Source organism: Choloepus didactylus, chromosome 5, assembly GCF_015220235.1.
Source record: "Choloepus didactylus isolate mChoDid1 chromosome 5, mChoDid1.pri, whole genome shotgun sequence".
NCBI lineage: Eukaryota > Metazoa > Chordata > Mammalia > Pilosa > Megalonychidae > Choloepus > Choloepus didactylus.
In genome coordinates, this window is record NC_051311.1 from 45,681,756 (window position 1) to 45,700,527 (window position 18,772).

Here is an 18,772-nt window from a genome sequence, read left to right on the forward strand (position 1 = left end):
ACTTACCCTTCTCTTACTTCTCCTGTGGGAGTAGAGAGGATGTGGTAAAAAAGAGTGAGTGACCAGCCATGCATAGCTCTGTCACAGTTTTGATTTCCAAGGGACAGAGGCACAGAATGGAAGACAGAAAAAAGACAAGTATAAAAATGAGTTTAGAGGAGGTGCCATTCACTTCAGCATAAACACCCTTCTCTTTCCCTTATGATATGAATATTACATATATTCCAGCCTCCCTTGATCTCTCAAGAGAGGGGTACAGAAGACATAAAAGTCCTAGAAGCATGTTATTTAAAAAGAAGAGGTAAAAGGATAAATCAATATTAGCATTTAGAGATTATCGAATAGCTCCAGAGAAATTGTGACTCATAGGATCATACTCCTAGATCTTAGTTAGCAGCCAAACAGGGCTAGATTACCCCTATCATTCATTATTTGCATTCATGAGATCATTACTATGCAGAAGGTTAAGGTAGGTTGCTCATTGCTGTGGGATCTACAAAGATAATTAGACATGGGCTCTGTCCTCAACTTTGGAAAGTTTATATGGCAATAGTATAATAATATTCCAGTGCAACTTGTGATAAGCCCAAAGAGGGGTAAAAATACTAATGCCACAGAAATTCAAAGGAAGGATACTTACTGTGGGCAAGAATGGTCAGGAGAGGCTCTACCGAGGAGATGAGTTTTGAGCTGCCCCTGGATAGAAAGTGTGGGTGTGGTGTGGGAGATGCATTTCCATGGTCTTTTGCATGCTGAGTCGCTCCTCAATACCCAGCTTCCATCCCTGCCACACATACATCGTTACATGAGATGATCTTTGATGTATGAGTGCATGTTTCTCAGTGCTGTACAGCTCATCTGATTTGGCTTGACTGCTTCACCACTACCCACCCATTCACCTGACAGCAGGAAGAGCAGCATTCAAGAAAGGGAAGGGGCTGAAGGTCAGGACAAAGCCTCAAGACCTCAACTCGGGTATGTGAGGAGGCAGTAGAAGGAATTTTTACCAGGAGCAATCTTCACCCACGCTGCCCCTTGCTGCCCGAATCAATCTCTGCCAGGACATTTTCATACAATGTGATTCTTTGGCTGACTCACCAAAGCACATACAGATTTGGTCCTTAATCAGATCTAGATTTGGGATTTCTAGTTCCTGAAGGAAATGTGAGTTTTCTACTTGGCAGTAGCTATAGCACCATCTTGTGGAAATAAATGCCTTTTTAATTAAGGTTTTAGAGAAAAAAGCCTTTTTGTTATGAAGATTGCAGTTGTCTTTTAAAAATATCAACCTTAAAAAGCATTTTTGTCTCTAAATCACTCTTGGATTTCACAATCTATTATTGACAACATGCTTCGCATATATTCTAGATTTTTGATGTCATAGTTAGCACCTAGCTCTCCATCAGCGACAGCTTTCTTATTTTAAGAAAAATCAGATACCTAGGATCCAGTATTCCACCTCCTCAGACTAATTTCTTTTATGTTATGTGTCCTCAGGCTTGGGTGTCAATCAGCCCCCAGGGTTCCTGTCTTTGTTGAATTTAGCAAAGTGACTATAAATCCTCCCCTTACCCCCCAAATATAGGAAAACAAACTCTGGCCATTATTGCTTTGTTCTGTCTCCTCCAGTGTATCAGGAACCTCCCTCCTTTTCTGTAGGTGATTGAGTTCAATGACTCTAAACAGTGTAATGGGAAACTCAAAGATGGTTTCATAACTGATGGAGACACAGTCATTTTAAAGTCTTGGGACTTCAATAGGCTGCCCCCTGAATAACGCCATGCTTCTTCAGGGTTCAAGGTCAGTTTGTATGTTGAAAGATTATTTTCTCTATCTCTTTTAAGTTACAAACTAATAAGTTTTAAAATTTAAAAGTACAACAGTATAAATTTTCCCTTCCATGCTTATCCTTGAGCTATCCAGTTATCTTCCCTACCAATATTACAAGTTTTGTGTAATGCTTAAAAAATATTCTGTGCTATAGGAAATGTATTACATTAATGGTATACCCACCATACATAATATTTTGAAACTTGATTCTTTTAACTTGAAAACATAGATTAATGATTGTTCCATATCAATACATAAAGAGATTCCTTGTATATTTTTTAGCAGTACAATATTCCATTGAAGGGATGTAATGTAATTTAGTTAACTAGTCTCATGTTGAAGTTGTTTCCAAAATTTTGGTATTACAGACAATGCTGCAATAAATAAGTTTCACTTCTGTTGCTTTACGCACATGTTAGTCTATCTGTGGGGCATATTCCTGGAAGTGGAATTTCTGGGTCAAATATTATGTGTATTTATAAGTGTGGCCGACATTGGCAAATTGTTTTCCATAGAGTTCATACCGAATTATAGTAGTCTGATACCTTATACCATTACTAACTGCGTGTTTTTAAAACGCTTTGATTTTTGCCAGTCTAAAAGGCGAAAAATATTTCAGTATATATTTGGCAGTTTTTGTAGTTTTCTTATTATATAATTAATTATGTAAACTCATTTTTTTCATGAGTCATGGTCATCCTGTCTCCTTCTCCAAAGCACCTTTGACAAATATGTTGATTTTTTAGAAAGTTAATTTTGAATAGGTAAAATATTCACATGGTTTAACATTCAAAGAGCTTTCAAAAGTATACAATGAAATTCTCCCTGCTGTGCTTGTGTTTACCATGTAGCTACTGAAGCTTAAGTATCAGAGCCTTTTCCAAACGATCCATCCAAAGCCCTGAACTAATTTTGTAATCATAAATTAGCCCTTTTTTTTTTTTTTTTTTAAAGAAGTTGCCCTAAGTCATATAAGCTTCAGGCCTGGATATAAAACTGCTTGTTACTATCTTCCCAATTTTCAGTCACTCTCCTTTTAGTTTCTTATGTACTTCTTCCAAATTATTGTATGCATATATAAGCACAGGTGGATTTAAATTATCGACCCCTCTCTCCTTTACATTTGCTTCTTCAATGAATCTTAGAGATTTTTCTATAAAAGATAAAGAGAATTTCCATATTGCTTTAATTTTAGTTTTGTTTTGGTAATTGCATGACACTCCATTGTTTCAATGCACCGTTCTTAATGGAATTTTAAATATTTGTTTTGTTTTGCCATTTCATTAAGTCTCTTGGCAGGCTTCAGAGGCTTAAAAGTAGCTAAAAATCTGGTGTGGCCACAAGTTCCAGAAGAAGTAAGGATCCAAATAGGTGAAATAGGCAGGGGTTGTCCCAGCTTCCCTTATTTCCCACCCTATAGGTCTTATCAAAACTTGTTCCTTCATACCTGCTATTCGCAACATAGCATGAATATAACCTGCATTTAAAGTTTATCTATGATTGTGAAATGAAAGATTGTCTTGCTAAAAAAATTCTGAGCATCTGAGCACAAGAGGGGGAGTTCATTGTAAGCCTTTGATTGCTTCTAAGATCATGCTGGGTAGATGTTGACTCCAGAGAAGGGCATAGAGCCCATGAGCTTATTTTATTCTATCAATAGCAAAGCTTACAGTCCACAAAATGATTCTCACTGCTCACACACTTACATTTCAGACTGCTGTATCCAAAGGAGAAGGATATAACAACCCAGACATGGAGTAGTAGCTGTTTTCTACCTGCCAGAGGATTCAATCACTTAGTAGTTTAACTCTTTACTCACCTGAGTGATTACTTTCTGCCCTTCCAGTTCAATGACAACACCATGGGAATTATAAATTTAGATAGCTGGTATTCCAGCCTTTCCATTCTCCCTGTTGGCTCAAATTATCAGCTGTCCTATCTGCTGACAACCTATTTTCTTGGAAGAAAGTCTCTTATATCTGCCTAATTTGGTTACCCTAATCCCATCCAACCCTATTGCTAAGTATTACTTTTAGTTCCAACATTTCGTTCAGAAGTTCTTCAATGGATTCTCCTTGCTATCTTCTCTAGGAGCTGAATTGTAGTGGGCATTAGTTAGAGACCACACTTTAAGTCCTCTACAAGGGGGCTGGTAAATAAAATAGAGAGAAGCTGGAGGAGTAGGTGAGAGAAGAATTGACAAATCTCTATTCTGTACGATTAAGAATAAATTTTTAGTAGTTCTTTCCAGCTTACACAGTGCCAACATGTATATTATCTTTTTTGAAGCTTACAACATCCCTGGCATAGGTAGGTAAGGTGATATCTTTATCACCATTTTATAGATGGGGAAGTAAAATGATGGTACAGTTGATTAAGGCATACGTGAACCCAGGTTTACAGGATTTTCCATGATACTGAGATTTGATGGTTTAGGAGTGGCACTCATTGTGAACCTCAGGAAATTATCTTGGAGAGCAGTAGCAGTTTTTGAATTTTTATGGTGAAGTTGTACCTAAAGGATTTGTCTTGAAGCTGTGTTTGAATTGTCTTTCATTTCACATTGAGAAATGTCAATTATCTATGTCATGAGGGAGTGCTGATGGAGATTTGTGGAGAAGGCTCAACTCTTTCTATTCTATCTCTTGTATTCACCACTGTCCTAGAGTTTGTCCTCAAGACTCGCAGAGCTGGAAACTCAGAACCTCTGATTACTTGTCACAGAGGCTGCTAGACCAAACTGTTTACTCTTCTTTCTGGGTTCATAGAGAGAGCACACCTACTGGAGCCCTTATAATTTTGTATGGCTATTTGATCAAGTCTCATGAAATGTGAGAAGAAGCTATGATTTTACCTTTAGGCCAGGCCCACTAAAGTCTCCATGCTCTTTTCTATCCAGCACACATGACAATCTTGGAAAACTCTTCTGACATGGAGATGATTGCAGATCCACAAGGTGTAAGGACCCTGGGTCCCTGAATCACTAGTGGTTGGATAACTGCCTGCTTTCAGGAATACCTGCTCTGCAGAAGAAATGAACCTGTGTTATGTTAGGCCACTGAGATTCTAGCTTTCTTACAATTTAGATAACAGCTGGTATTACCTTAACTAATGCATAGCTTCACCAGAGATTTATCCTCCCCTTCCACACTGTGTAGCAGTTTCTGGGACTACATTTCTCAGCTCCTTTTCCATTAGGTGTGTCTATTTCTAGATTTTGCCAATAGACTATAATCAGGAAAATGTGTGTCACCTCTGGTTGAAGCATGCTCTCTTTTTCCATCACTGGCTGGACATGAAAGCCTGGGTTTAGATTAGGGTTCCCTGTTGTGTTATGCAGTCCTATATTTTTTAATTTAAATTCTTATCTTAGTTGCATAATATTCCATATTATGTATTTATAACATTTTATTTAACAAGCTCACTATCAATGGACATTGTTATCTGACACTTTGCTTCTTCAAATAATGCTTCAATTTAAAACATATTTACATATATATTTATTCATATGACTTGACTCCCAGTTCTCATGGTATGCGTTGGAGGATAGGTTCCTTAGAATAGAAATTACTGCATCAAAAATCTTACAAATTTTTATTTTTCAAAATATATGCATAAATTACCCCCAAATCAATTAATATTTCCACCAAGAGTGTGGGAAAATATCGTTTGTCCATATGAATAGCAACACTAGAAAGTTTTTTGTTTTTCTCCATCTGATGGGCAAAAAATTGTATCTCATTGTCTTGGAATTCTTTTCTCTGATTACTAGAGAAGGTGTATATCTTGTCATATTTATTAGTGACTTTCATTTGCCCTATGGCAAATAGTTCATTTTTTCTCTACTTGTATGTATGTATTTTTTTGTTCACTTAAAAACTAATTTGTAATTACTATTTTGTTATATATATATATAGAAACTATTTTAGCTATATTTTTGTCTATATCTCAAAGTGGATTTTCAAAATATTCAGGCTGATTTTCTTGAGCCTGACTTAACTATAGACAGAAAAAGAGTCCATAAATTCAGGCAATAGGGGTGCAGTATAGCTTAGTGGTTATAAGTGTGGTATTTGGAGTCAAGCAGACCTGGATTAAAGTCCAGACTGTGCCATATACTTGCTGTGTAATCACAAAATTGTTTCTTACCATCTTTGTGCTTTTGTTTTCATTATCTAAAACGAGTGTAATAATAGTACTAACCTCAGAATTTTTATGAAGGTCGGATAAGATAATAATACATGAAATTCTCAGCACAAGATCTGATACTTAAGCTCTCAATAAATATGATATATTAAAATTATTATTTATAAGGTGGGTAACACAGCACAGAATTAGAGATTTAAGGTTTATTCCAGATCCTAGAAACATTCCTAATGAGTTACTCATAATAATTTCCAGGTAGATTAATAAAGTCCTTTCTCTTGGAGTGTGCATTTCACCTTATGTTTTGAGCAGACTTTCACAATTCTTATTTCCTAGAGCACTGAAATATTCAACCTAACTCAGCAGTAGTCATGGAATTCCTTCTATGTTTCAGGTATAAGAAATTCACTTATCTTCAGAGGAGTCCATTTGCTTATCTATGCCTTGAACTTATTCTACATTCCTTTGAAAAAGTGAAAATTCAAATTTGGTGGAGTTAAGCAACTTTTCTAAGGTCACACAGTGAGTTAGTGGTAGAACTGGCATGAGAACTCAGACTCTGAGCCAGTACTCTGTGGACTAAATCATACTGTGCTCAAAGACTCACCTATTCTTTTGGCTCACCACACTTTCAAAGTTAAAAACAAACAGAGAAACTCAGATTAAAAAAAGAAAAACAGATAAAATTGAACCAATGCAATTCAAAGTTCATCAAAAAAGCAAGGAGAATAAGACACACCTCCCTTCTGGTTGCAGAAACATCACAGCCATGAAGTCCTGTGGGACTGCATTCTAACTCACCCTTCATTTTTATCTACTCCCAACAACCCATAGTTAACAATGATACTCTGCACTCAGAGCAAATAGCAAACAGCAGTCCTAGAGGTCAGTGGTGACCAACCCCAGTCCACATGCCAAAGATTCTGCAGGGACCAGTTTCAGCTGGCAGGTGAATTGGCTGATGCACACAGTGTCCTGATCCTATCATTTTCTTTTTTTCTTTTTTCTTTTTTTAGTTTCAGTTATTCCCTTATTGTGAAACATAACATATATACAAAAAGATAATATATTTCAAAGTATGATTTAACAAGTAGTTACATAGGAAATTTCCAAAAATGTTATGAGTTGCAGCACCATAGTTTCAGTTATTTCCTTATTGTGAAATATTATATATATATATATATATATATATATATATATATATATATACAAAAAAATGATAACTTTCAAATTAGAATTTAACAAGTAGCTATAGAACAAATTTCAAAGAGTATTATGGGTTAAAGTTCCACCATTTCAATTCTTTCCTTTGAGCTATTCTCATACGCTGGCAACTAAGAAAAAGAAAGTTATATAGAGATTCAGTATTCATAATCCTTTGTTAAATTCCATCTTGTCTGTTGCTACCCCTTTCTCTAGTTTAATCACTTTCCTGAGCTTCGGGGATGTTCACTTTTATTTTGAATTTGTCTAATGTCTAACGATGTTGAGCATCTTTTCATATACTTATTGGCCTTTTGTGTGTCTTCTTTGGAAAAAATGTCCATTCAAGTCCTTTGTCCATTTTTTAATTGTATTGTGTGTCTTTTTGTTATTAAGTTGTAGGAGTTCTTTATATAATCTGGATTAAGCCCTTATTGGATATATGGGTTTCACCTATTTTCTCCCATTCTATAGCTTTTCTTTTTACTTTCTTGATAATATCTTTTGATGAACAAAGGTTTTTCATTTTGATGAAATCTATTTTATCCATTTTTTCTTTTGTCACATATGCTTTTGGTGTAAAATCTAAAAATTCATTGCCTACCACAAGGTCCTAAAGATATTTCTCTAAGTTTTCTTCTAAGAGTTTTATAGTATTAGCCCTTATATGTAGGTTGTTGATCTATTTTGAATTTCTTTTGTATATGGTGAGAGGTAGCTGTCCACATTCATTCTTTTTTTAAAATTTCTTTTTATTTTTTTAACTTTATTTATCAAAAAATTAGAACAAACCATTTCAAACAAAACAAAACAAATAACCTAAAATAACTACATTGCATCCAATATGTCCCTACCATACCTCAAGAAAATTAGCAAACCATAACAAAACAAAGGAATAAGAAAAACAAATAACCTAAAATAACTACATTGCTTCCAACATGTTCCTACCATACCCAAGAAAATTTACAAACCATAATCATTCCTGAGCATTCCCATAACATTAAGATTAACCTCAATAGCTTCTGTTCTTATTAGATTATCATTTTCTCTTCACTACTTGCCATCTATCTCTAGGTCCCCTACATTCTACAATATAAAACATTTATTTTACATTTTTCACAGAGTTCACATTAGTGGCAACATACAATATCTCTCTTTTTGTGTCTGGTTTATTTCACTCAGCATTATGTCTTCAAGGTTCATCCATGTTGTCATATGTTTCACGAGATCGTTCCTTCTTACTGCCGCGTAGTATTCCATCGTGTGTATATACCACATTTTGTTTATCCACTCATCTGTTGAAGGACATTTGGATTGCTTCCATCTCTTTGCAATTGTGAATAATGCTGCTATGAACATCGGTATGCAAATATCTGTTTATGTGACTGCTTTCAGATCTTCTGGGTATATACCGAGAAGTGAAATTGCTGGATAGAAGGGTAACTCAATATCTAGTTTTCTAAGGAACCGCCAGACTGTCCTCCAGAGTGGCTGTACCATTATACAGTTCCACCAGCAATGAATAAGAGTTCCAATTTCTCCACATCCTCTCCAGCATTTGTAGTTTTCTGTTTGTTTAATGGTAGCCATTCTAATTGGTATGAGCTGACATCTCATTGTGGTCTTAATTTGCATCTCCCTAATAGGTAGTGAAGATGAACATTTTTTCAAGTGTTTTTTAGCCATTTGTATTTCCTCTTCAGAGAAATGTCTTTTCATATCTTTTGCCCATTTTATAATTGGGTTGTCTGTACTATTTTCATTGAGTTGTAGGGTTTCTTTATATATGCAAGAGATCAGTCTTTTGTCTGATGCACGGCCCTATTATTTTCAATAATGATTGCCCATAATTGCCCTCACCATCTTTCCAGAGTTTTCAAGGGCCGCACCGTAATATGGCTTCTGACCTGACACCAGCACCATCCTGGCCTTCCAGAATCAAATGTTTAGCCATTTGGATACTCCTTGGGGCTGTTCCCCCAATGATGACTGCTCCCCATGAATAAACTTTCCGGCATTTTTATATTAAGTGTTAAATTTCTACCCTTATTTGTTTCTGTTCTTCTCTGATCATAGAGCAGTAGTATGTTCTTGATTAGTTTACAGCACATAAAGGTATACTAAAAGCAAGAAGTGGGTAAATCTGATGGACAATAAGGTATCTAACCTTAAAAGAAGGAAGGGTAACACATATATTATGGGTCCATATATTATGGTAGGAATTTTGACAAAATGACCATTCATTTGTTAAATTTTAATGAGTGTCTACTATGAACAAGCCTGATGCTGGCCATTAAGGCTATTAATATCAGTAGGTCCTTTAAAAGAGTAGTTAAGAGTTAATTCAAAGCCAGACTGCCTGGTCTTGAATCAGGTTTTCGCTGCTGAATAATTTTGTGACCTTGCGTAAATTAATGTCTCTAAAACTTCATTTTCCCTTCTTCATATCAAGAGAATATTAGTACCCATTCCACAGATTTGATGTGCAGACTATATTAAAGCATTTATGTAGTGCCTACCACATAGTAAGTTGTCAATAATTATTAGCTACAACTAAATTTCTGCTGTATTATAACCTGCAATTAGAGGGATTTAAAGAGTATTAGAAATCAGAAGATACTTACCAATGAAAATTTGGAAGTGAGGCGAATTGATACTTATGGTTTCATTACAGTAGGTACTAGGCAAAGTGCAGTGTTGGGGATAAAGAACTGAACTGATTCTTGTCCTTGTCCTTGTGGAGAGATGACACATAACTGAGAAAGGTACTTTAATTCCCAGTACACAGGTCATGAAAAGTTGGGAGCCAAAAACAAAATCTGAATCACTTTACTTGGGAAAGGTTACCTGCATGGCCTAGCAGATGGGCTAGGAATAGTTTGACGGGAGAGAGTTTCCCTCAGGGGCCTTTGCAACTGACTAACAGAGGGATCTTGGGCCTGCTGAGTATGGCTGCAGACCAGATGCCTGGCCTGGTAAGGTTGTGCTGTCCAAGGCTGAGTGGCCTTCTGTGCTGCCACAGGATATGGGGATGGCCATGAGGGTGAAGGTTTGGGTAATTTACCAGTACTAGTGGTATACCTGATTGAAGGGCAGCCTTGGTCCAGACCAGAGAGTTTAACAACTCTGACAAGATCAGAATAATTTCTGACATAGTAATTATAACCCACTATCATATTGTATAGCACACTGAGTCTTCAAAAGGCATCTATTTGCATCTTTCTTGTTTGAGGCTTTCAGTAGTCCTGTGGGGCCTCCTAAGCAGCTCTCATTTTGCATAATTTATGAATGAGGGACTGCGACTCAGACAGATTAAGGGGCTTTCCTGGAAGGAGCACAGCTAGCAAATGGTAAACCTGGGTCTAGGCCCCAGATATGCGGCTATGAATCTTCCCTTTTTAAGGATGGGCTGCCTCTTGGGCTTCCTTGAAGCCTGGGCTGCACCTAGGGGAGCACTGCACACAGAGACAAGGGGTCACACAGGCGGGGGTCACACAGGTGGCTCCCTGAGCTCGGCTCTGTGCCACACATGAGAGTGATTTTTCTGCTGTTCCACCTGAGACTCTTCACCCTCTGGACTGCCGCTTGAATGCTTCCCTCCAAATGTTGTAACGCAGCACACAATATCTATTATGAAGCTAAGAGGCCATCAGAACACTTAGGAATTACAAATTATGCCCAAGTTGGATAAATTTGAAGGACACCTTCTCATGGTATTCAATTGGTGAGCCATCAATTTAAAACTGTAATGTGAACCCCTTTCTTCCATTATTTTCTGGTTCACTGTCCTGCCAATCCAGAAGCTACTTCTCCATACCTGATCTTTGGAATCACAATCATTTCTGATTACCTCACTGTCACTTTCACATACCAATATATGTTAGATAGAGGGTTAAATTTTCTTTTCCTCCTCATTTTTCCCCTTCTTCCTTCTTCCTCTGCAACTTCATGATATTTTTTATTTTTATATAGTGGTTATGATTATGGGGCTGGTAATCAGACTGTTAAAGTTTGTTCCTGAACTAGTTACTTACTAGCTGTGAGGAATTGAGTAAATTATTTGATCTCTCCTTGCCTCAGTATCCCCATCTACAAAATGGTTAATAGTAATCCCTACCTCATAGGGTTGTATGAGGATTAAAATAGATAATACTTGTAAGATGCTTAGACCAGTGCCTCATCCATAGTAAGCCCTCAATAACTGTGTGCATGTGAGTGTGTGCATGTGTGTGCATGAGCATGGGAGTGGTGTGTGTGAAACTAGGATGTCTTTGCTTTGGATCTTACCACTGTGATCAGCTATTCTGTACTGAAGTCCTAATCTCGATGAGAAGAGCCTCCAATCTGACTTTCTCTGTGTTCTTCTAAATTCTAAAGCTCCTTTGTGAACTTCTCAGTAGCATTTACCAACCAGCACAAGTAGCCTTCCATAAACAACCTCTGGTTCTCATGGCCTCATTTTGACACACATTAGACTGAGAAGAAACCCATATCTACCTAACATCCTCTACTTTGGGCTAAGTGAGCCTTATTCTTAATTTGATAACTTTGAAAATAATGTCCTTAATTTTTGTGATTAAGTAGAAAAGGCATTGGAGCCAGGTTGTTTGAGGAAGCCTGGCATTTACTATTTGCTTATGTTTGCTTCCATAAACTGGGATGATAATGGAAGATGAGGTGGTCTCTGTAAAGTACCTCTCAATGTGTATGCAACAGAGAGTACTCAACAAAAATGTTAAGTATTATTATTATAATTATAATTATTATTATTAAAACCCATCTTTTCCATTCAGTTGCCTCTGCCTGGGGCTGTCCAACCATATCCAATAATGGAGAGTTGGGTTGTGGCACTTGCTAACTACTACCAAGTGGAGAACATGTGTTTACATGAAGAGAATCATAAAGACTCTTACTGAGAAGGCAAGAAGCCTTAAAACAAGTGGCCATTAAAACCCCAGGACAGTTGGGAAAATGTGTTTTGTTGGGTAATTCCCTAGGAAACCCCATTAAAGTGTGGGACTCACTCTCTGACCACAGAAATTGTGACACAGATTATTATAGGATTTAATCAATGATTACCAGTTTTCCCCAAGTCTAAGTAGGCATTTGGGAACATTTACTATATGAAAGAGGAAGTACAACTGAGGGGAAACATCCAAATGTGGGATGAAAATGAACAGATGCATCAAAAGATTTTGATTTTGGGTCTCCCCTAGGCCTCTGGCTATGGCTGCAGTGTTTGTTTTTTTTTAATTGTTATTGATGGTAACCCCTGCTATTTTGTGGCTACTTAGCAACCTAACTCAGAGGGAGAGTGCCTATTTTAAACTCTGGACACATAGCAGGTTCTGAAACAGACATATTTCCCAAACACTCTGAACTCATTAGCAACTAAAATGAAAGATTTATATTTGGTATAATTAAATACATCAAATTCAGCAAAACTCAAATTCTCCCTGTGGAGAAAAAGGGAGTAATTTACAGATTTTTGGATCATTGAGCTCATATAACGACTGTGGTAAACTGAGGCAATATACAGCCCCACATCAACAAGGAGTTACATAAGCTGGTGATTCAAATGTCCCACCAACTGGGAATGACTTTCCTTATACAATGCTCTCCTCATAGCGCCCTTCACCTCTGCATTCCTCAGGCTGTAGATCAGGGGGTTCAGCATAGGGTTGAAAAGGCTGTAAAATAAGAAAAGGATCTTCTGCTGCTCCTCAGGGTGGCGGGACTTAGGGGCCATATACATGACAATGGCGCTGCCAAAGAAGAGCCCAACCACGCAGAGGTGGGAGGAGCAGGTGGAGAAAGCCTTTCTGCATCCCTCTGCGGACTGGATTCTCAAGATGGCAGCCAAGATGCGAGTGTAGGAGACCAGTACTGAGCAGAGAGGCCCCACTATGATAAACATGCAGGCAACAAAGATGACAAGTAGGTTGAGCCTCGTGTCAGCACAGGCTAGCTTGAGGACAGACAAGATTTCACAGAAGAAGTGGTTGATTTCATGAGGACCACAGAACGGCAGCCTCAGGATGAGGCTCATGTGGACCAGGGCCAGGAGGAAGCCACATGCCCAGGAAGTCACTGTCAGGGTGCTGCAGACTCTCCAGCTCATGATGGCAGAATATCGGAGTGGGTGGCAGATGGCCACATACCAATCATAGGACATCATGACCAGGAGAAGGCATTCTGTGTGAGCAAAACTTAGGAAGAGAAAGGTCTGAGTTATGCAACCAGCAAAGGAGATGGGCTTGGCTGGGTTCAGGAGGTTTACCAGCATCTGGGGCACCGTGTTGCAGGCATAGGCTATGTCGATGAGGGCCAGGTGTGAGAGGAAGAAGTACATGGGGGTGTGCAGTCTGGAGTCCAGTGCAATGAGCCCCAAGATGATCCCATTTTCCAGCAGAATAAAGGTATAGAATAGAGAGAACAATCCAAAAAGGAACATATGAATCCTTGGGTCAAGACAAAATCCCAGCAAGATGAAGTCTGTGACAGAGGTCTGATTTTCCTCCATTTTACTGTGAAAGAGGTAAGTGGAGAACTTATGAAAAAGTTGTTGAAAAACATATATTTTAGTTATTATGCTATGCATTTTATATTGTTTTATGAATTTTTAGTCACTTTAAAAGTTAAACTTTTAAAATTAATGATAGTTACACATCAAATTGATCACTTAATATGACAGATTTTGGACTGGATCTGGAATTTCTAGCTTGTTTAATTCTTGCCTACTATAATTGCACCCCATTAAGGCCATTCCTCCCAAAAGAAAAAAAGAACTGGCTTTCTGATGTTTGATAAGAATAACTGGAGCACACCCAAAATATTTAAGTTTTGAACACTGGAAAAACACTTCTATTCTCTTCCTTTTCTCCCCCATATTTTATTTCATCCCTACATGATATTAAAAGCATCTCAACTAAATGCAAATGGATTTGATTTGTCAAAGAAGTGGGAGAGGGGAGAGACTAAAAATAAATAAATAAATACATTTCAGTTCTAAATGTAACTTTAGTGACTGAGCTACTCTTTAAATTATATATTTTGCAGATATATCCAAGGTAGTAATTTAAAAATTGGCAACTTGTTGGATGACTAATAAATTTCCGGTGTCTCTATGGTTTCAAAATAAATATCTAAGACTGAAATCATTTCTTTACACATGAACAAACCTGTCAGCACTAGATGGGGCCCATGTTTCTAAAAGTAAAATTTCCAATTGGATGAGCTGATAAAGTTTACATTGTAGCAGGCATGAGTCATGAATTATTCCTAAAATGAGAGATATTTTTAAATCTTCAGTACAACTGAAGTATGGGATGGTTTACCTCTAAGTAGTAAATAGTATTTTAGTTACAATCAATACACTCAACAGAATCCTCCTCTGTCTCTCATGGTGGCTGTATTCTGCAGTTCCTATTTCTGTACCTTACTCTATGTCTTTGCCTCCATCCTGATCTGTTTTTCCTTCCTTGGTTCTCCTTTTCTGATATTCTCTCTCCATTCTCTGTTTTCTTTATCTCCTTTCTACAATTTCCCATTCTCAAAATCTCTCTTTGCTCTCTCCCAATGTGCATTTCCATAGTATATTTAGAGACTTACCAATAAATAGTTCCAATAGTTGAGTTAGTGTATTTTGATCACATAGGAAGTCAGCATTCAGATTAACTGTCTTATAAGCAACCTTGAAAATTTCTATCTTATAATTTGAAATAACAATGGTATGTTGCTAACCCACTTATCTTGAAAATTGAAATATTCTCCACTGATATCGTGGTTGCAAGTAAGGGCTTTCTAGTTGTACTTCAGAATTAACTCCATCAGAAAATACATTTAAAATATACCCCTCTCTTGTGGTCAATGATAAAAGGATCATATATTTGACCATAAGTGGTTTCTGGAACATGGCAGATGTGCAATAAACATCTATTGACTACTTGGATATCAGTTTGGTTAAATATGAGAAAGCAAAACATTCATGAGTTCTCTACCTTCCACCATGAACCAGATTTTGAAGTAAAGAAAGACATTGAAAGGCACTATCCAGCAGCAATTAAAGATCATGGGCTTAGTTAGGGTTCAGGCACACATTTCCTAGCTGCATGACCTTGAATATTTTTCTTAACTCTCCAAGCCTCAGTTCCCTCCTTTCTAAAAGGATAAATGTGATAGTTCCTATTTCATGATGTTGTTGTGAAAATTAATTGAGACTATATGTGCTATACTTTTAACATATTTCAGATAACACAGTGAACATAAAATAATGGGGATCAATTATTATCAATCTTTAGTAGCTTCTTGGATGGTGTATGATTGTATGGATCTGGCTGGCATGTCCTCGTCATGATTCACAGTAGTCCCTGGAGCCAGACCATCACTTGCCTTAGTGGCCATGATCCTCTGAAAACCAATTTGCATAGTCTTGATTGTAACAACTTAAGCCAACAAAGTGATTGTGTTTATAATGTGTTACTGAAGGATTTAGTAAAGTAGATTTTGGCTTCTGATCTGTTGATGTAGTTATTGGGAACATGTGCTCTCAGCTGAAGGGATAGTAGGGGTAAAAAAGGCACAAAACTGTGACAATCCCATAAAACCTGAAAAGATAATCTTTTAAGTAGCAATTGTTCCATTTTCTGTATCCCCTATTCTCCCATCTCAATACACCCTCCCTCAAATTCTATACTTACTTTAGTAACGTTCAACTAATTTAGCACTGGCTTTTCATAAAACTTCCCATAGCGTACTAAACTTCAGCACCTACTGAGGACATAAGAAGTTTCCTTACCAGTGCTTAAAAAAACTAGCAGTAATGGAGTGACAGTCAACAGAAGACTAGATGGTACAACACATGTAAGAGTAATTAATGGTAAAATAAAAGTAGGCAACCTGGTTATTTCCCATATTTGTACTCAATGGCTCTCAGTCGGGCAAAACAACTGCTGGTTAAGACAAGGGTTCCTGCTTTCTCTGGGAGCTTCTGTGGGAGCTGCAGAGCTCTCGCTTCTGTTTCTGATGGAAAATGCACCAGAATCCTCCAAGAGGGATTTATTCTCTGTTGGCCACTCTTGAGCATTCATTGGAGGGATAGTCATGAGATAAATGCATGCCTACCTCTGCTGGGAAGAAGAGACAAGGCAGTTCTCTATTTCTATTCTGTTCTCATCCTCAGCAGGATGCACAATTTGGAAGCACAGACAATTACAGTGCACACCTCTGAGACATCATCAGTCATTACAGTCCCCAAATACTTGACATTATTTTAATTGCATGAACCCCACCACTACCCTAGTTCCCAAATCTCCAGATGGTTCAGGTGAATTTTTAAGGAAGCAGAATCAGTGACAATGAATAAGAGCCTAGCAACAACCTCTGTAATTCAGCTTCTCCCTAATGTAATCTAGGTCCCTTGTTTTGCAGCAGAGGTGAAAAAATAGTGAATCAGAAGCTCAGAACCCTGAAATATCAGCTCATTCCAAGCAACAATTCAGAGTTCTAGAGATGCTGCAGAGAGCTGGTTAGGGAGGCCCAGAGAAGACCGAAAAGTCCAAAGAGGGGCCCAGGTGTCCCAGTGGGGCTGATTAGAGCCTGTCTGAAGGAGGGTTTCTAGGGTACAAACCACCAGTGAAAGCCTGCAGTTGGAAGTGTTCTCCAATCTCTGTTCTGGAGTGGGGAGTTTCTGAGTCTATGCTCTCAAGGGAGTAGAGGAGGTGACTCTTTCCAAAGCAGCTTCCCCTAGAAGGTTCCTGCCTCTCTGGGTAGTGTATGGATATTTTCTGCCTATGATGTTTTTATATTTATTTATATTTCTTTCTTTTACTGGATGGTAAATCATTAGGATTCTCATATAGAAAATTTGTGCAATTTCAAAGTAATTTGTTCTTTACAGTGTGACCTCTGACCTGCGGGGTTATGACTTAAAAGTGAGGAAAATCTGGCAAAGTTATCAAGTTTTGAGAATGTGGGTGCCGGTTCTACAACTGTCCATGTCCACTGTGAGAGGAAACACATTTAGGGGTACAAAAAATGCTCCTGATCACATGAAAATCCATAGTAGGTAATGCATAACATTATAACTTTTTCTCCTTTATTTCTCTTTTCATGTTCAAGGTAAGCTACAGAAAATGTGAAAAGATAAAAATTCTGTGAACTGTAAGGAAATAGTAGCTTTAGACATGATTTTCTATATTCAGCCCCATTTGACCATCTGTTAGAAGCATTATTTTAGGATATAAAAATGGAAAGTTTGGACTAAGACAACCAGAAATTGAATACAAAATTTTATGATGTCAAACAAAGTAAAACTTAAGAAATTTATGACCTCAAAATCACATGTTTTCTATTGCATATCAAGCTGATGTGGTTATTAAGTTGTGGGTTCCTTCTAAAAGTGGTGAAAGGGAAGTACAAATGTATCCAAATATAAATGTGTGGAAAGCAAAACAACACAGAGAGAACAGTCAAGTCCTACTTGATTATTCCCTTATATATTTATATTATCTGCCAGCATGTGGAAATCAGGAAATTGCCTGTCATGAGCAAGTAGCAACCTGAAAAGCTGTTTGGTTTTAGATAATACATTTCTATAATCAACACATTAGGAGCTGGTTATAAACAGACATTTGAGGATATAAAAAATTAATAATTAGAAGTAAAAAAAACAGTAAGTAAGTATTACATTTGGGAATGTCACACAACCTAAAACTTAGGAAAATCCTTTAAGTATATAAACATCAAAATCGATAACTCAATTATTTACATTTTGTTAAACTGAACTTTTATCTTTGCTGTGTTTACTATGTAAAGATAGTAATAATGGCACAAAAATATATATAAAAGAACTCAGCACACAGACAACACATTCAGTATTAGTTGAAATTAAAGGTTTATGCTATTTGCTTGTGCAAGCATTTGATTTCACAGTACATTTATAACTTTTATGGTTAGAGTAAAGTATTCCTAAACTTTGACCATAAAGTTCATTTGAGAATAACACAGACAAAAGTCAATATAAAATGGATGCATTTAACCTTCTCTCAAAGTAAATTATCATAAGAGATGTCTTGCAAAAGGGCAGCTTATAATGATGTGAGAAACACCCAGGATATGGGTGAATATATCTTCAGGTTGTCATAATGGAATTGTAATTGGTGGAGAATGAATGCACTATACACTCAATTGTATTTCTTGAGTAATTATGAGTTAAAAGGTCAGTAGTTCCTTTGGAATCCTTGAAAGAAAAAAAAAAAGCAAAGGCAGAATTTTTAGACTTATTTTTAGGATTGGTTTGTTTCAGCTGCCATTCTTATCATTTCAAAAATTAATTAATTTTTGATTATAGCAGTGTAGGTGTACAGAAAAATCATGCAGATGGTACAGAGTTCCCAAATACCCCATCTCCTCCCCACAGTTTTCCATATTTTTTCCCATTATTAGAGAACTTGTGGGTTTACAGAACAGTCACACAAAAAATACAAGATTTCCATGTATATCAGCTTGTTATTAACACCTGGCATTGCTGTGGAAAATTTGACACAACCTATAATAGCACATCTCTTAGGGTATGTTGGGGATTGAATCATGT

The 18,772-nt window shown here is 37.1% G+C and overlaps 1 protein-coding gene across 1 annotated transcript; it reads right to left on the reverse strand.

Moving 5' to 3' along the window:
• Nucleotides 1-12,736: 12,736 nt before the first annotated feature.
• On the reverse strand, nt 12,737-13,702 carry LOC119535255 (olfactory receptor 2A1/2A42-like). Its single transcript, XM_037837720.1, has one exon. The coding sequence runs from the start codon at nt 13,700-13,702 to the stop codon at nt 12,737-12,739; it is 966 nt and encodes a 321-aa protein (XP_037693648.1).
• Between the last annotated feature and the right edge of the window lie 5,070 nt (nt 13,703-18,772).